Source organism: Gobius niger, assembly GCF_951799975.1.
Source record: "Gobius niger genome assembly, chromosome: 10".
NCBI classification, from domain to species: domain Eukaryota; kingdom Metazoa; phylum Chordata; class Actinopteri; order Gobiiformes; family Gobiidae; genus Gobius; species Gobius niger.
The window spans coordinates 6190758-6207488 of NC_136861.1; the positions used below are offsets into that span (position 1 = coordinate 6190758).

The 16731-nt window shown below is 46.9% G+C and overlaps 2 protein-coding genes across 3 annotated transcripts; both read left to right on the forward strand.

Moving 5' to 3' along the window:
* Positions 1-1743: 1743 nt before the first annotated feature.
* Positions 1744-11921, forward strand: srsf2b (serine and arginine rich splicing factor 2b). Of its 2 annotated transcripts, XR_013793298.1 has the most exons (4): positions 1744-2399; positions 4270-4567; positions 11047-11101; positions 11770-11921. XR_013793298.1 is itself a non-coding variant. In XM_079564665.1 (3 exons), exons 1-2 carry the CDS (start codon positions 1996-1998, stop codon positions 4544-4546), a joined length of 681 nt encoding a protein of 226 aa, XP_079420791.1. In that variant the 5' UTR covers positions 1744-1995; the 3' UTR covers positions 4547-4567; positions 11047-11921. The 2 variants fall into 2 exon arrangements, 1 of the variants encoding a protein (XP_079420791.1); XM_079564665.1 differs by having other exon boundaries at positions 11047-11921.
* Positions 11922-14059: 2138 nt separating this feature from the next.
* On the forward strand, positions 14060-15656 carry LOC306969030 (eukaryotic translation initiation factor 1b-like). Its single transcript, XM_079564640.1, has 4 exons — positions 14060-14254; positions 15025-15188; positions 15269-15370; positions 15448-15656. The coding sequence occupies exons 1-4, from the start codon at positions 14224-14226 to the stop codon at positions 15490-15492; spliced, it is 342 nt and encodes a 113-aa protein (XP_079420766.1). The 5' UTR covers positions 14060-14223; the 3' UTR covers positions 15493-15656.
* Positions 15657-16731: the final 1075 nt, after the last annotated feature.

A 16731-nucleotide genomic window follows, 5' to 3' on the forward strand; every position in this document is an offset into this window, starting at 1 on the left:
TACTTCAGCGGGTGACATTTCCGGGTTTTTCATTTATTTTGTCTCCGAAAAAAGACGTATAAAATAATAATAATAATAATAATAATAATAATAATAATAATCATAATAATCATAATAATCATAATAATAATAATTAATTAATGAATATTTTTTTATTCGGACCATAAACAAAACATCAAAACACAAACTTATATGAACTTATGATTAAGGTCTACATGTAGTTTATTCATTAAAATTATAAAACAATATAATAATAATAATAATTTCGATAAACAATACCGCCAAAGGGAAACTTTATTTGACTTAGAGTTGAAAAGGAATGATACAGAAAGACAACAATAAGTGAATGAATGAATAGTATATAACAAAGCTGAAGCTGAAAGTATCCATTGGGCTGAGTGTCCTGGGTCTCTTTGACATCTTTGATGGCCTGGGTGTTTTCCTCCAAAACACACTTTTTCCCGCAGGCTCATGTTTGGGTGATTTTCACCCAGCAATAGTGATAGAAGGTAGGGCAGGGTTAGTGTATTTAATCAGGCAATCTCGCCCCTTTCAAGATTGACATCAGGGATGCCACATTTATTTTGCGACTTCAACTCCAGCTTTGCTCCTGTCACCGAGTTCGGTGTCTCTGGCCTCACAGTAAGTGAGTAACACATAGTTATTTCAATCAGCTGCTCATTTATACCCATTCAAAATATAACATGTTTAGTTTCTCTCTCCTGTAGCTGTTTGTGCCGAGGACACTGAGCTTCACCAGAGAAGTCTCACATATCCCAGGAACGGATGGACCAAAAACCAAGTTTCCATCTTCATTATTTTATTTTTTAGGAATTTTTTTGTTCCCAAATTCCTAATTTTCCTAACCTGGCTAACGCCATGCTGCTGTGTGTGCTCGAATTATTTCGAACTGCACAACAGCCTGGGGACCATGGCCCAAATTTTCCGGTGGATTTGGGAACCAATCACAGAACGAGGAGGGACGGCAAGACGATGACGCGCTATTCGATATATGGAAGCTTGTAGTTTATTTACGGATAATAAAAAAAAAGTTTATTTACTGATCCAACGTGACAGCAGCAGACACGATGGTATTTTTTGATCAAGCTTTAGACCTTGTTCTAAATAATTTATCTCAAAAGTTTACAGCGGGTACGTCATACGTCATCTCATACGATGATACGATTGGCCATGGCTACGTGCAGACGCATGATAGACTTTTTTTTTTTTTTTTCGTATCGCCCAATAAACGAGCATGGACGATCATAAACCACACCTCTCCTACGAGAAAATGAATTGGTGGTCCCCAGACTAAATATCACTTGTGATTTTAGTCTGGTGTTAACCAGGCTATAATTTTCCAGTAATTTTGGAGCCTTTTTATCTGGTCCTCTCATGATGCTTTTCTTTAATTTTATCAGACATGACACAGTTCAATATAAAAGAACACGACTCAAATGTGTCATGTATTGTCACGCTTTCATAGATTTTAATGAAGTACTTTTCATCCGGTGGATTATCTCGGGTTTGTGGTGTTATGAATTTGAGCAATATTGTTCTAGGGTTAAGAGTAATTTGATGTACCTTAAAGTTTAAACAAACCCTTTCACATACCATAAACCTCTATGAATTCACCTTTGTGCCACTGTCTGGTGATAAATAAAGTTGCCTTGTCCCGCTGTGTATAATATCAAGTCTGTGCCCCTCCTCTGCAGCAGGGGGCGCTGTGTCGCTTTGAAAGAAAGAAAACACGCCTCCCTCCAAACGGCACAGAAACAGCGGAAGCGTGAGCGCGAGCTGCATGGTTTCTGCGGGTTTCTCTTTTCCTCGTATTTCTTTTGAACCATTTCGATCGATTGGGGGAAACAAATCATCAAATATCGCCGCGAACCGCATCTACGCTTTGAATTCACCACCGCGCCCGGGCTTCGTTTCGCCGCCGCGGCCCGTCTTGTTGTTGTTTTTAGCTAGCTAGTAAAGTCAAAGGCCTCAGCCATGAGCAACTACGGCAGGCCTCCGCCAGACGTGGACGGTATGACTTCCCTCAAAGTGGACAACCTCACGTACCGCACCTCCCCGGAGACCCTGCGACGGGTCTTCGAGAAGTACGGCCGCGTGGGGGACGTGTACATCCCGCGGGACCGATACACGAAGGAGAGCCGCGGCTTCGCGTTCGTGCGCTTCCACGACAAGCGCGACGCGGAAGACGCCATGGACGCGATGGACGGCGCGCTGCTTGACGGGCGCGAACTGCGGGTGCAGATGGCGCGCTACGGCAGACCCCCGGACGCGTACTACGGCGGCGGAGGCGGCGGAGGAGGAGGCGGCGGCGGGGGAAGGAGAGGTGGAGCGCCATCGCGGAGGTCCGGAGGAGGCTACGGCGGCCGACGGAGCAGGAGGTGAGCGCGGGGGAATGGCCCCTGCACCGCGCTAAGTCAGAGATGGTCAAACTACTTGGCTACTTGATTAAAAGCACTGATGCTACTGAGGAAGTATTACCCCAATCGGTCACAAGAAAAAAAAAAAAATATTAAACACGTCACCATTGTGCAGGACGTTGATATTAGCCTATCAACATGCTATCAACACACGCCATTGATACAGCGTGGTGTTGCTAGCAATGGCGACGTGTTTGTTTACTGTAGAAAGTACAAGTACAATTCTAATCAAATAAGTGCTTAGAAAAATAACTTTGCAGCTTCCTTTATTTGGTTTTGTTATTAAAGAAGCAAATAGAAAATAATAAGGTGCAATGTAAAAGAGACTTATGAAATACATTAATTAAAAGAACAAAAGAAGGCAAAGAAAATGGAGAAACAGGGCAATTTTTTATGAGATTGTCTATAAAAGAAGCCATTTTCTCAGCATTCTTGGTGTGAATCAGTAATAGTTTCAACTCTTTCCTCCAATGAGTAATGTAAGATTAGGTCTTAAAGGAATAGGCCACCGTTTTTACATACTGAGATATGTTCTTACCTGAGCTTTGACGAGTTCTTTAGGACCTGTCTGATCTTCACCCGTGCCTTCAGTCACGTAAACACAGCGCAGACGGCGTTAGCATTTAGCCTCTCCCTCTCTCCTCTATAGCTCCAAAACTGGTCAAGATAGAAGCTACCAAGCTCTTCCACGTTTTCACTATTTAAATATGGTTACGTGAAGTGTTCCACTACAAAGTATAATACACAAAATTAAACAATGTGGATTTTCTAAGCGGATAAAAGGGGTAATAATACCAGGAGTAGTTCGAAATCCGCGCAGTAATCTTCACTTTACTGTGCGGATGCCAAATTACTCCTGGTATTGTTACGCCTTACAATATAGTCCCCCTTTTATCCGCTTAGAAAATCCACATTGTTTAGTTTTGTGTAGTTATACTTTGTAGTGGAACACTTCACGTAACCATATTTAAATAGGGAAAACGTGGAAGAGCTTGGTAGCTTCTATCTTGACCTGTTTTGGAGCTATAGAGGAGAGAGGGAGAGGCTAAATGCTAACGCCGTCTGCGCTGTGTTTACGTGACTGAAGGCACGGGTGAAGATCAGACAGGTCCTAAAGAACTCGTCAAAGCTCAGGTAAGAACATATCTCAGTATGTAAAAACGGTGGCCTATTCCTTTAAAGGGATGTGTCAGGATTTTTCAACACATGGCCTCATTTTCTAGTTATCCAGAGTGTTGATTTCTGGAGATATTTTTTTTGTAATTCATGCAGTTTCGTTGCGCTAGGCTAGTGCAAGGCTAGCGCATTTCTATGGTATCAGCTAGCCTGCATTAAAAACAGTGTGACCCGCTCCACAGAGCACCTGAGGCAAATCACTTATAACTCCAGACTAACCATATAAATGTCTGTGCCGATGGAATTTTGAGGGACTATTTTCTAGCAGATCACTCCGCCGCCGCGTAGCTTATACATCCACGAAGCTGATGCTGCTCAAATATAGGACACAGACATTTATATGGTTAGTCTGGTGTTATAAGTGATTTGCCTCAGGTGTTTTTAATGCAGGCTAGCTGATACCATAGAAATGCACTAGCCTAGCACCACAAAGCTCTTCAAATATAAGAACTGCATGAATTCCAAAAAAAAACTTCTCAACAACACTCTGGATAACTAGGAAATGAGGCCCTATGTCAAAAACCCTTTAAGCCGAGTTTATAGCCGTGATTCATTACGCCTATTGTTGCGCTAGGACATTTTAGTGCGATATATCGTACTAAAACGTCCTCTGTAAAAGTGATGCTGATGATGTTTTCTCCGTCTCTTGTTTCAGCTCGTCACGCAGCCCCAGGCACCGGCGCCGCAGCAGGTCCAGGTCTCGCTCCCGGTCCCGCTCCAGGTCCCGCTCCAGGTCTTACTCGCGCTCCCGCAGTCCCTCTCGCTCCCGCTCCCGCTCCCCCCGGACCAAGACCAAGGCCAAGGCCTCGTCCCGGTCCAGGAGCCGCTCCAGGTCCAGGAGCCGCTCGCCGTCCTCCAAACGCGCCTCCAGGTCCAAGTCCAAGAGCCCGGACAAGTCCACGGCCGAGAACGGCGCCGCGGGATCCCCTTAAGCCGCACGCAGGGGGATAAAGGTGAGCGTTGGTCCGTGGATGCTGATAATAAGGCTGCTGGGACAGGGCTGGGCAAAAATAATACATCAGTTTATTGAAAATGTGACAAAATATAAATAATCATCGCACGGAGCATTTTCACGTTGACCATACACAACAAAACAAATCATAATGCAATGCAAACTTTATTTATCAGGCTAGTTATATTACTTTTACAACATACTTTATGAGGCAAAGCAGAATGTTACCAAGGTTGCGTTCATGGCGTTCCAGATTGTCATGTAATATTTTGAGCTAGAGCCGGAGGAGGAGAGACAGTTTCAGAAACAAATGTACGAACAGAAAAGGTCCAGTTTTCCTTGATCTTTATTTGGAAGTGATTGGATTCACAAACCTGCCACATTCGTCTAGTGCTCAAAGTCCTTTCATCTGACTAACATTAAACACATCCTTCTGAATATCGTCTCCATGTTTGGACGCCATTACGTGACCGTAGTTCATCTGTGCTGAGGTTCCCCAGGGGTCAATTATGGGGCTCCTCTTGTTCAATTTGTACATGCCTCCATTAGGTCAATTTTTACCCAACAACCTGTCCTATTTAAACAGGCGATACTGAACACGGTAGATGCATTGTGTCATTGTATCAAACAGATCAGTTTATGGATGTAAAACAACTTCCTCCAGTTAAATAATTGTCTTCGGCCCACAAAGACTAAGAGGTTGTTATTAGTCATCTTAAGCTCTTTCACTAGAACCTAAAAATCAAGTTAGACATCTAGGGATAGGGTTGGGCGTTGTCACCTTACTTGGCAGTTCACAATGTTAATAGTAAATCATTGTGATTTCAAATTTAAAGGTACTTTTCACAGACTTGCACGTCGTGTTTCTGGCAGGCTACTTAAACTAGCACGCGTATGTTCAGACTGCAGGCTGAAACGACCCAATTCCGATTTTTTTTTTTTGCCCCTGTGTCTGGTCTTTTCACGGCGGTCTGAACAACACAGATCCGATCTTTTAAAATGACATAATCCTGAGCGGCCGGGTCGCATTTATCCGACCTTTACGCCATCAATGCGCCACAAATACCGTTTATTCTGCTTAAAGTGGACGGGAGCGGGCAGGGGAACTACACGTCCACTTACAAGTTAGCGAGAGTGAAGTTGCTCTCTCCTCCCTGTCCTAACCTCTCCGCCCTCTCCTCCCTCTCCTCCCTCTCTTCCCTCTCCTCCCTCTCTCCACCCTCTCTTCCCCCTCTCTTCCCTCTCCTTCCTCTCCACTCTCTCCTCCCTCTCCTTCCTCTCTTCCCCCTCTCTTCCCTCTCCTCCCTCTCCACTCTCTCCTCCCTCTCTTCCCTCTCTTCCCTCTCTTCCCTCTCCTCCCTCTCTTCCCTCTCTTCCCTCTCTTCCCTCTCTTCCCTCTCTTCCCTCTCTTCCCTCTCCTCCCTCTCTTCCCTCTCTTCCCTCTCTTCCCTCTCCTCCCTCTCCACTCTCTCCTCCCTCTCCTCCCTCTCTTCCTCTCTTCCCTCTCCTCCCTCTCCTCCCTCTCCACTCTCTCCTCCCTCTCCTCCCTCTCCACTCTCTCCTCCCTCTCTTCCCTCTCCTCCCTTCCCTCTCCTCCCTCTCCTCCCTCTCTTCCCTCTCTTCCCTCTCCTCCCTCTCCTCCCTCTTCCCTCTCTTCTCTCTCCTTCCTCTCCTCCCTCTCCTTCCTCTCTTCCCTCTCTTCTCTCTCCTTCCTCTCCTCCCTCTCCTCCCTCTCCTCCCTCTCTTCCCTCTCCTTCCTCTCCACTCTCTCCTCCCTCTCTTCCCTCTCTTCTCTCTCCTTCCTCTCCTCCCTCTCTTCCCTCTCCTTCCTCTCCACTCTCTCCTCCCTCTCCTCCCTCTCTTCCCTCTCCTTCCTCTCCACTCTCTCCTCCCTCTCTTCCCTCTCTTCCCTCTCCTCCCTCTCCTCCCTCTCTTCCCTCTCTTCCCTCTCCTTCCTCTCCACTCTCTCCTCCCTCTCTTCCCTCTCTTCCCTCTCTTCTCTCTCCTTCCTCTCCTCCCTCTCCTCCCTCTCCTTCCTCTCTTCCCTCTCCTTCCTCTCCTCCCTCTCCTTCCTCTCTTCCCTCTCTTCCCTCTCCTTCCTCTCCACTCTCTCCTCCCTCTCTTCCCTCTCTTCTCTCTCCTTCCTCTCCACTCTCTCCTCCCTCTCTTCTCTCTCCTTCCTCTCCTCCCTCTCCTCCCTCTCTTCCCTCTCTTCCCTCTCCACTCTCTCCTCCCTCTCTTCCCTCTCTTCTCTCTCCTTCCTCTCCTCCCTCTCCTTCCTCTCCACTCTCTCCTCCCTCTCCTCCCTCTCCTCCCTCTCTTCCCTCTCCTTCCTCTCCACTCTCTCCTCCCTCTCTTCCCTCTCCTCCCTCTCTTCCCTCTCCTCCCTCTCCTCCCTCTCTTCCCTCTCTTCTCTCTCCTTCCTCTCCTCCCTCTCCTTCCTCTCTTCCCTCTCCTCCTTCTCTACCCTCTCCTCCCTCTCTTCCCTCTCTTCCCTCTCTTCTCTCTCCTCCCTCTCCTTCCTCTCTTCCCCCTCTCTTCCCTCTCTTCTCTCTCCTCCCTCTCCTCCCTCTCCTCCCTCCTCCTTCTCTACCCTCTCCTCCATCTCCACCTTCTCCTCCCTCTCCTCCCTCTCCTCCCTCTCTTCTCTCTCCTCCCTCTCCTCCCTCTCCGCCCTCTCTACCCTCTCCTCCATCTCCACCCTCTCCTCCCTCTCCTCCATCTCCACCCTCTCCTCCCTCTCCCTCCCTCTCTTCCCTCTCTTCTCTCTCCTTCCTCTCCTCCCTCTCCTCCCTCTCTTCTCTCTCCTTCCTCTCCTCCCTCTCCTCCCTCTCTTCCCTCTCTTCTCTCTCCTCCCTCTCCTCCCTCTCTTCCCTCTCTTCTCTCTCCTTCCTCTCCTCCCTCTCCTCCCTCTCTTCCCTCTCTTCTCTCTCCTCCCTCTCCTTCCTCTCTTCCCTCTCCTCCCTCTCCTCCCTCTTCCCTCTCTTCTCTCTCCTTCCTCTCCTCCCTCTCCTTCCTCTCTTCCCTCTCTTCCCTCTCTTCTCTCTCCTTCCTCTCCTCCCTCTCCTCCCTCTCCTTCCTCTCTTCCCTCTCCTTCCTCTCCACTCTCTCCTCCCTCTCTTCCCTCTCTTCTCTCTCCTTCCTCTCCTCCCTCTCCTCCCTCTCTTCCCTCTCCTTCCTCTCCACTCTCTCCTCCCTCTCTTCCCTCTCTTCTCTCTCCTTCCTCTCCTCCCTCTCTTCCCTCTCCTTCCTCTCCACTCTCTCCTCCCTCTCCTCCCTCTCTTCCCTCTCCTTCCTCTCCACTCTCTCCTCCCTCTCTTCCCTCTCTTCCCTCTCCTCCCTCTCCTCCCTCTCTTCCCTCTCTTCCCTCTCCTTCCTCTCCACTCTCTCCTCCCTCTCTTCCCTCTCTTCTCTCTCCTTCCTCTCCTCCCTCTCCTCCCTCTCCTCCCTCTCTTCCCTCTCTTCCCTCTCCTTCCTCTCCTCCCTCTCCTTCCTCTCTTCCCTCTCTTCCCTCTCCTTCCTCTCCACTCTCTCCTCCCTCTCTTCCCTCTCTTCTCTCTCCTTCCTCTCCACTCTCTCCTCCCTCTCTTCTCTCTCCTTCCTCTCCTCCCTCTCCTCCCTCTCTTCCCTCTCTTCCCTCTCCACTCTCTCCTCCCTCTCTTCCCTCTCTTCTCTCTCCTTCCTCTCCTCCCTCTCTTCCCTCTCCTTCCTCTCCACTCTCTCCTCCCTCTCCTCCCTCTCCTCCCTCTCTTCCCTCTCCTTCCTCTCCACTCTCTCCTCCCTCTCTTCCCTCTCCTCCCTCTCTTCCCTCTCCTCCCTCTCCTCCCTCTCTTCCCTCTCTTCTCTCTCCTTCCTCTCCTCCCTCTCCTTCCTCTCTTCCCTCTCCTCCTTCTCTACCCTCTCCTCCCTCTCTTCCCTCTCCTTCCTCTCCACTCTCTCCTCCCTCTCTTCCCTCTCTTCCCTCTCCTTCCTCTTCACTCTCTCCTCCCTCTCTTCCCTCTCTTCTCTCTCCTTCCTCTCCTCCCTCTCTTCCCTCTCCTTCCTCTCCACTCTCTCCTCCCTCTCCTCCCTCTCTTCCCTCTCTTCCCTCTCCTTCCTCTCCACTCTCTCCTCCCTCTCTTCCCTCTCCTCCCTCTCCTCCCTCTCCTCCCTCTCTTCCCTCTCTTCCCTCTCCTCCCTCTCCTCCCTCTCTTCCCTCTCTTCTCTCTCCTTCCTCTCTTCCCTCTCCTCCTTCTCTACCCTCTCCTCCCTCTCTTCCCTCTCTTCCCTCTCCTCCCTCTCCTTCCTCTCTTCCCTCTCTTCCCTCTCTTCCCTCTCCTTCCTCTCTTCCCTCTCTTCCCTCTCCTTCCTCTCCACTCTCTCCTCCCTCTCTTCCCTCTTCCCTATCTTCTCTCTCCTTCCTCTCCTCCCTCTCCTCCCTCTCCTTCCTCTCTTCCCTCTCTTCCCTCTTCTTCCTCTCCACTCTCTCCTCCCTCTCTTCCCTCTCTTCCCTCTCCTTCCTCTCCACTCTCTCCACTCTCTCCTCCCTCTCTACCCTCTCCTCCCTCTCTTCTCTCTCCTTCCTCTCCTCCCTCTCCTTCCTCTCTTCCCTCTCTTCCCTCTCTTCCCTCTCCTTCCTCTCCTCCCTCTCCTTCCTCTCTTCCCCCTCTCTTCCCTCTCCTCCCTCTCTTCCCTCTCCTCCCTCTCCTCCCTCTCTTCCCTCTCTTCCCTCTCCTCCCTCTCTTCCCTCTCTCCTCCCTCTCTTCCCTCTCTTCCCTCTCCTCCCTCTCTTCCCTCTCCTCCCTCTCCTCCCTCTCTTCTCTCTCCTTCCTCTCCTCCCTCTCCTTCCTCTCTTCCCCCTCTCTTCCCTCTCCTCCCTCTCTTCCCTCTCCTCCCTCTCCTCCCTCTCCTCCCTCTCTTCCCTCTCCTCCCTCTCCTCCCTCTCCTCCCTCTCCTCCCTCTCTTCCCTCTCTTCTCTCTCCTTCCTCTCCTCCCTCTCCTCCCTCTCCTCCCTCTCTTCTCTCTCCTTCCTCTCCTCCCTCTCCTCCCTCTCTTCTCTCTCCTCCCTCTCCTTCCTCTCTTCCCCCTCTCTTCCCTCTCTTCTCTCTCCTCCCTCTCCTCCCTCTCCTCCCTCCTCCTTCTCTACCCTCTCCTCCATCTCCACCTTCTCCTCCCTCTCCTCCCTCTCTTCTCTCTCCTCCCTCTCCTCCCTCTCCGCCCTCTCTACCCTCTCCTCCATCTCCACCCTCTCCTCCATCTCCACCCTCTCCTCCCTCTCCCTCCCTCTCTTCCCTCTCTTCTCTCTCCTTCCTCTCCTCCCTCTCCTCCCTCTCTTCCCTCTCTCCACTCTCTCCTCCCTCTCCCTCCCTCTCTTCCCTCTCTTCTCTCTCCTTCCTCTCCTCCCTCTCCTCCCTCTCTTCCCTCTCTCCACTCTCTCCACCCTCTCCTCCCTCTCCCTCCCTCTCTTCCCTCTCTTCTCTCTCCTTCCTCTCCTCCCTCTTCTCTCTCCTTCCTCTCCTCCCTCTCCTTCCTCTCTTCCCTCTCCTCCATCTCCTCCTTCTCCACCCTCTCCTCCCTCTCCTCCTTCTCTACCCTCTCCTCCATCTCCACCTTCTCCTCCTTCTCCTCCTTCTCTTCCCTCTCTTCCCTCTCTTCTCTCTCCTTCCTCTCCTCCCTCTCCTTCCTCTCTTCCCTCTCCTCCTTCTCTACCCTCTCCTCCCTCTCCACCCTCTCCTCCTTCTCCACCCTCTCCTCCTTCTCCACCCTCTCCTCCCTCTCTTCCCTCTCTTCCCTCTCTTCTCTCTCCTTCCTCTCCTTCCTCTCTTCCCTCTCCTCCCTCTCCTTCCTCTCTTCCCTCTCCTCCTTCTCTACCCTCTCCTCCCTCTCCACCCTCTCCTCCTTCTCTACCCTCTCCTCCATCTCCACCCTCTCTTCCCTCTCCACCCTCTCCACCCTCTCCACCCTCTCCTCCCTCTCTTCCCTCTCCGCCCTCTCCTCCCTCTCCTCCCTCTCCTCCCTCTCCACCCTCTCTTCCCTCTCCACCCTCTCCACCCTCTCCACCCTCTCCTCCCTCTCCACCCTCTCTTCCCTCTCCTCCCTCTCTTCCCTCTCCTCCTTCTCCACCCTCTCCTCCTTCTCCACCCTCTCCTCCCTCTCCTCCCTCATCGCTTCCTCTGCTCCACAAAAGTCCATAGTAAAAAAAAACGGCCTCTTCCTTCTGTACTCGCTCCGTTCGCTTCCTAAAACGTCTACATTGCCAGATCTTTGGCGCCATTTCCTGTTTACTCCCTCAAACAGCAGAGCGTGTGCCGTTTCCTGTGACTATGTCTTAAATCCAGGCTGAAAGCAGGTTATTTACTGCAGCGCCTGGTAATTGACAGTATATTTGTGTTTTTTTTTATATACTTTCAAGAGTTGTATGGGTTGATTTGTTGCACATGGAGTTGCCTTGTGCATGAAACGCGCTGTATTAATAACCCCGCCTCGCCTCTTTTGTTCCAGATGGAGCCGGACGTCGAGGCTGAAGCCGCTTGAGCCGCAGTACCCCGTGTCAAAGGTCATTATTGTGTCTCCCTCGCTCGGTTTTGCTCCATCACCGTCGCCTCCAAAACGCTTGTTCTTTATGTCTGCCCAATAATACTCCAGAATCTGCCAGCGGTCTCTTCCTCCTACTGTTTCATTCTTAAGGGAAAACGCACCAAAAAAAAAATAAACATGTACAACTTACGATATATGAAAGTCCACATCGGGATACTTTTAAAAGCCGTCACATTTATGTAGTGTGTGTATAAGATCAGATCAAATAAATCCTTAACGAGGGGGCGCCGGATTTAGACCTAGAAGTGTTTCTGTAAGTGGCGCCCACACATTTTGTTTCATTTTTTTTAATTTCTTGGACATACACAGATCTATTTGAAACGAAATAAAGATTGATTTTTTACAATTTGTGTTGCATTCCCTGCGTCAAATTGACTAGTGTACTAAATATACGTTTTATCCTCATGAATAAATTCTACTAACTTCAATTGAAGCCCCTTTTGGTTAAATCATGTTTTTATTTTTGTCAGGTCTGAACTGTTCTCTGTAATGTAATCATAAACTGTAAATAGGGTTGGTTTTCCTTTCCTTTTTTTTTTTTTTTTGCATTTGTTCCCTATTTTACATGTGGAAATGTCCTTGATGCCCCAGGTTCTAATCCTGCTTGTGTGTTTCTTTGTGCACTAGGCGCAGTTTGTAGCAGTTTGTTGCTGGTTAGCTGTGTGCCGTTTGCTGCTGTGGCTGCCTCCGGTTTGGGCCTAAACTTTCACTTTTGTACAATAAAAATCTCTTGTAGGTAGATGAGGAACTTTCTTGAATAAACCTGTTGTTTTGTCTAACGAGCTCATGGGTTTTTTGTTGTTCTTCCTGCTTTTCTAGTTTCTGCACATTCACCTTTTCTGTAAAGAGTTTCATGTGGCAGGGTTCTTATCCTAGTTTTCAGGAACTCCCGCCTGAACCGAGAGCATTTTCTCCAGTTCAGCTTTGCTCAAATCCTGTAGGCCAGTGTAACACCTCATTTGAAAGCTAAGATCTACAGAACTCATCTAAATGGATCTTTTTCCTCACGTCGTCAGATTTTTTTTTCAATTTTTTGGGGGGGTATTCAACTCATTTTTGTAACTTTTTTGGTCATTTTTTTTCTTTCTTTTTTTTGTCACATTTTTGTCGTTTTTTCGTCATTTTTTTCTTTAATTTTTGTTTGTTTTTCCCTTCATTTTTTGTCATTTTTTTGGTCATTTGTTTGTCTTTTTTTGGTCATTTTTTGTCATTTTGTTGTGTTTTTTTGTCACATTTTTTTTCGTCATTTTGTGTCATTTTTTTGTCACTTTTTTGTCATTTTTTTGTCACTTTTTTGTCACATCATCATTGTTTTCATCTCAGTTCTGTCGTTATTTTCACACCTTTTTTCCAGAAGCTTTTGGATTGGGGTAAAGCCAAACAGGAGAAAATGTGCTCGGTTCAGGTGGGAGTTAAGGGGTTAAAGCTGCATTATGCAACTTTTTTTGTGGAGGAAAAAGTTGATATTTGTGCGTATTTGACCTTGCAGTGGCTGCATGAGTGGTCATGACTTTCCATCACAGTCGTCTCTGGGAAGCTCCAGGATCAATTGTTTGGAAGGTTGGAGCGTTGTAGAGACCACTCATGCAGCCGCTGGGTCACTACAAGGTCAAACACGCACAAATATCATTTTTTCCACATAAAAAGTTGCACAATGCAGCTTTAAAGGGGCTAGATACAAGACACAAATTTCAATTTTGTCAAAAATATGTCAAAATTAACATCTTTTTTATGCTCTTTTGTCACTTATTGTTATTTTGTCGCGTTTTCATCTTAAAGGGACACTGTGTAACATTTTTGACTATACTGTTGCCCTCAGAGCAAAACATGCTCCTATTGACCCACTCAACACAGAAAATTCTATTACTGCAGTGAATAAACTAAGAACGGATTCAGATGAGGACCGAACCTGTATAAATCTCAAATTCTCCTGACTTTAGTGAACATCTCCATGGAGACGAGCTGGAGACGTCCCCACCCTCGGTAAAGATAGTCATGTCTTAGGAGAGCTGAGCCGCTCGCAGCAAAAAAACACGTTTGTTTGTACTTTCATGACATATTTTTTCGATGATGAAATGATCTATCATAAATTAAATGCTAGTATTTCCATTATATGTATGAGTGAAAATCCTACGCGGTGTGGCTTTAATTTTTGTCGCCATTTCGACACATTTTTTCATGAAACTTTTAGATTTGGGTAAAGCCAAACTGGAGAAAATGTGCTTGGTTAAGGCGGGGATTATGAGGTTAATTTGTCTTTTGATGAAAGTATCGTTTAGTTTTAGTTAAAATTTAGTCAAATAGTTATTTTCTATTTATTAGTGTAGTTCTCTGGATAAGAAGAACATTGATAGAGGATTGTTGGTTATTGTTATTTGTTTCTTAGAAAAGTAACAGAATCACAGTAGTATTAGTATTATTACAACAATAAAGTGACAAAAAAGTGATGATAAAAGCAAGTCAAAAAGGTGACTGCAACACGGCAACAATGTGAGCAAAAAGATCAGTTTAGATCAATTTTGTAGCTTTCAAATGAGGCGTTACCCTGGCCTCTGTAAGCTCCAGTAAAGACGATTTTAGATTTGGGTAAAGTCGGAGGAAATGTGCTCGGTTAATAAATAAATAAATAACTAAACAACTAAAAGTGGGGAAAAGTTTTGTCGAGCCCGAGTCCTTCCTGCTGGATAAAGCAGGGACTTCATGACAGACACGGACCACTGATCATGCCGGAAGTTCCTGTAGTTCACACAAATTAAAGCTAAATACCAGAATATGTTTGATTATTGTTGTTCAGTGTTTACACTTTTGTAAATCTCACATTTGTAATTTTCCGGTTTCGACAATGACGTAAGGCTTCCAGAAACGGGCGTCGTGCGTCAGCTGCGTCATAGCGTCACGGAGGGATATAAAAGCTTGTTTTCGGCGCAGAGGAGGAGCAGGAGGCCATTTTGTGAGAGCTCTGAGCCAGAGACGACCCGCTCTACCCCGACAAAAACTAACAAAATCTGCTACAGTCGTCAAAAACCGACGAACCACCAGACAACCAAGTTATTATCCGAGAGGAAATCCGACTCTTATCGTATGTCCACTATCCAGAACCTCAAAACTTTTGGTAAGTCTTTATGGACATAAGCCGCGGTGGGGGAGGGTGAGCCGAGCACTAGCCGTTAGCTTAGCGTTTTGTTGGGTTTTCTTTTCCCTGGCACTGTCAGGGTTTCCTTTATGTTATCTTATTGTTATGGTGTATTATCAAATTGAAGTGTTTTTGATGTTATTATTCTTTGGATCGGTCTCTATAGTAACGTTAATTAATGTTCCTGAGCCGAGCGTATGGCCTGTCCTGAGGCCTTGATGGCCTCCTGAGGCCTGGCCGGAACCGTTATTCTCTAATATTTGCTAAAGGTGAACTTTGATCAAAGTGATCATACTATAGACACCCAGCTGTCACTTGATACTTGTCGCGTTGATGTTGCTGTTGAAGCTGTGCGTTTGGATAACAGTCGTGTTGTTGTTTGAGTGTCGGTCACAGGCCGAGCCTAAGCGCTTTAGCCTCGCGCTGCGCAGAGCCTGAAATCTGACTCTGAGACATGGCCAGACAACACTCAGATGTGGCACTTACTCTGTTGTCGTGCCGCCACTTCAGGCTTAATCCTGATTTCCGGTGTACTTCATGGCCATCCTTTTTTAATACTGGTCATTCCTCCAACTTTTTACTTGGATCGGCTTTTTTTTTTTTTTTTTTCTTTTTTATTACCTTACGCTCTTGATAAACAAGGGTGTTGGCATATTCACTGAGGAGACCGGACAGTTAATGTGCTTCACTACACCGTTATATTGCCTTTTTTAGTCATATCTCTCAACTTATTACTTTCTCTTCCCCAGACCCCTTTGATGATGCAACTAAGGGTGAAGACAGCCTCCCGGCAGGCACTGACGAGTGCATCCACATAAGAATCCAGCAAAGAAACGGCAGGAAGACCCTGACTACGGTGCAGGGCATCTCCGAGCATTATGACAAGAAGGCGATTATGAAGTATTTCAAAAAGGTAACGTTTTGTTGCACTTGTTTAGGGAGCATCTGAATAGTTTCCATCCTTGTCTGAACGACTTTACCTGTGTGTTGTAGAATTTTGCTTGCAACGGGACTGTGATTGAACATCCAGAGTATGGTGAAGTGATTCAGGTGCAGGGTGACCAGCGCCGCAATATCTCCCAATTCCTCGCTGAAGTAAGAAACTCGCACTAAACATTCTAACCAGTGTTGCTCGTTTGTATTCTTATCTTGTGTTTTTGTTTGTGTTGCAGTCCGGCCTGGCCAGGAAGGAGCAGGTCAAAGTCCACGGCTTTTAAAAGCTGCCCCCTCCCCATTATTTCTTTCTTGACGACCATTTGGAGCCCCTCCCCCACCTCTTCATCTTATGTGTTGTCCTTCCCCCTCCCCTGTTTCCTAACCTCCCTTTGCCCCTTTTTACATCAACTCCTGCTCCTCGCACGGAAATTACCTCCTACAAACATGAGACTCTGTAACACCTCAACCCCCCTCCGCCACCGGGGGGCGCACTCACAAAAAGAAATCAGGGACGACCGATGATGCCCCTCCTGCACGCTACCTTTTTAACCCTTTATCCCGTTTGAGTTTATTTTAATTTTTTTCTTAAAGGTCCTGTGCCACGACCAGGCGCTGTTTCATGTAACTTTGTTTTGTATTTGACGGTGGTTCAATAAAAGCGATGAGTCTCAAAGTGTCGGTGTTTGGATGATTCATTTCGGGTTTGTGACGCATCATGATGTCAGTCCTGTGCAATGACCAACAAAACCGGTTTCAGTTTTTACCCATTTCTGTGGAGATATTGAATTATTATTGAACGTAAAGCCCTGGTTTTTCAATTTTCTACAAAAGTAAATGTGACATGTCTTGCATCAGTTCAGTGCTTTTATAAACGGCACTTGCGTTAACGTTTTAATGACTGTAAAATTAGATGAATATTTTACTATGGCATATGTTTTTTACAAAATACTAGGTTCACTGGTATTAACAAAACATTCGACATGAAACTAGGGCTGCAACTAACGATTTTGTAATCTATTTTTACGATTAATCGCTTTGCTGTGAATGGTGCAGGAAAATTGTATCTTAGCATTTTTTTTTTTTTAAATCACATATAGCTTAAGTGGCGCTTGAAGTAAACTGAAGGGAAATGTTTGGAGGCTCTATTCGTGAAATGTACAAAACACTACAGACCCCAACTATAAAAAAGGTTTTCTTTTTTTTTTGTCATTTTTGCTCCATTCCATATCTGTGATCCAGGAAACGATTAATTGATTACTAAAATAGTCAACTATTTCAATAATCAATTAGTCGTCGATTAATTGATTAGTCGTTTCAGCCCTACATGAAACTAGGGCTGCAACTAACGATCATTTTGTAATCTATTTTTACGATTAATAGCTCGGTTGTGAATGGTGTAGGAATTTTTTTTTTTTTTTTTAATCACATATTTAGCTATATAGGTTGTAGCATATAGCACTTATAGCTGCTTGAGGATGGAGTAAACTAAAGGGAGATGTTTGTTGGAAGCTCTATTCATG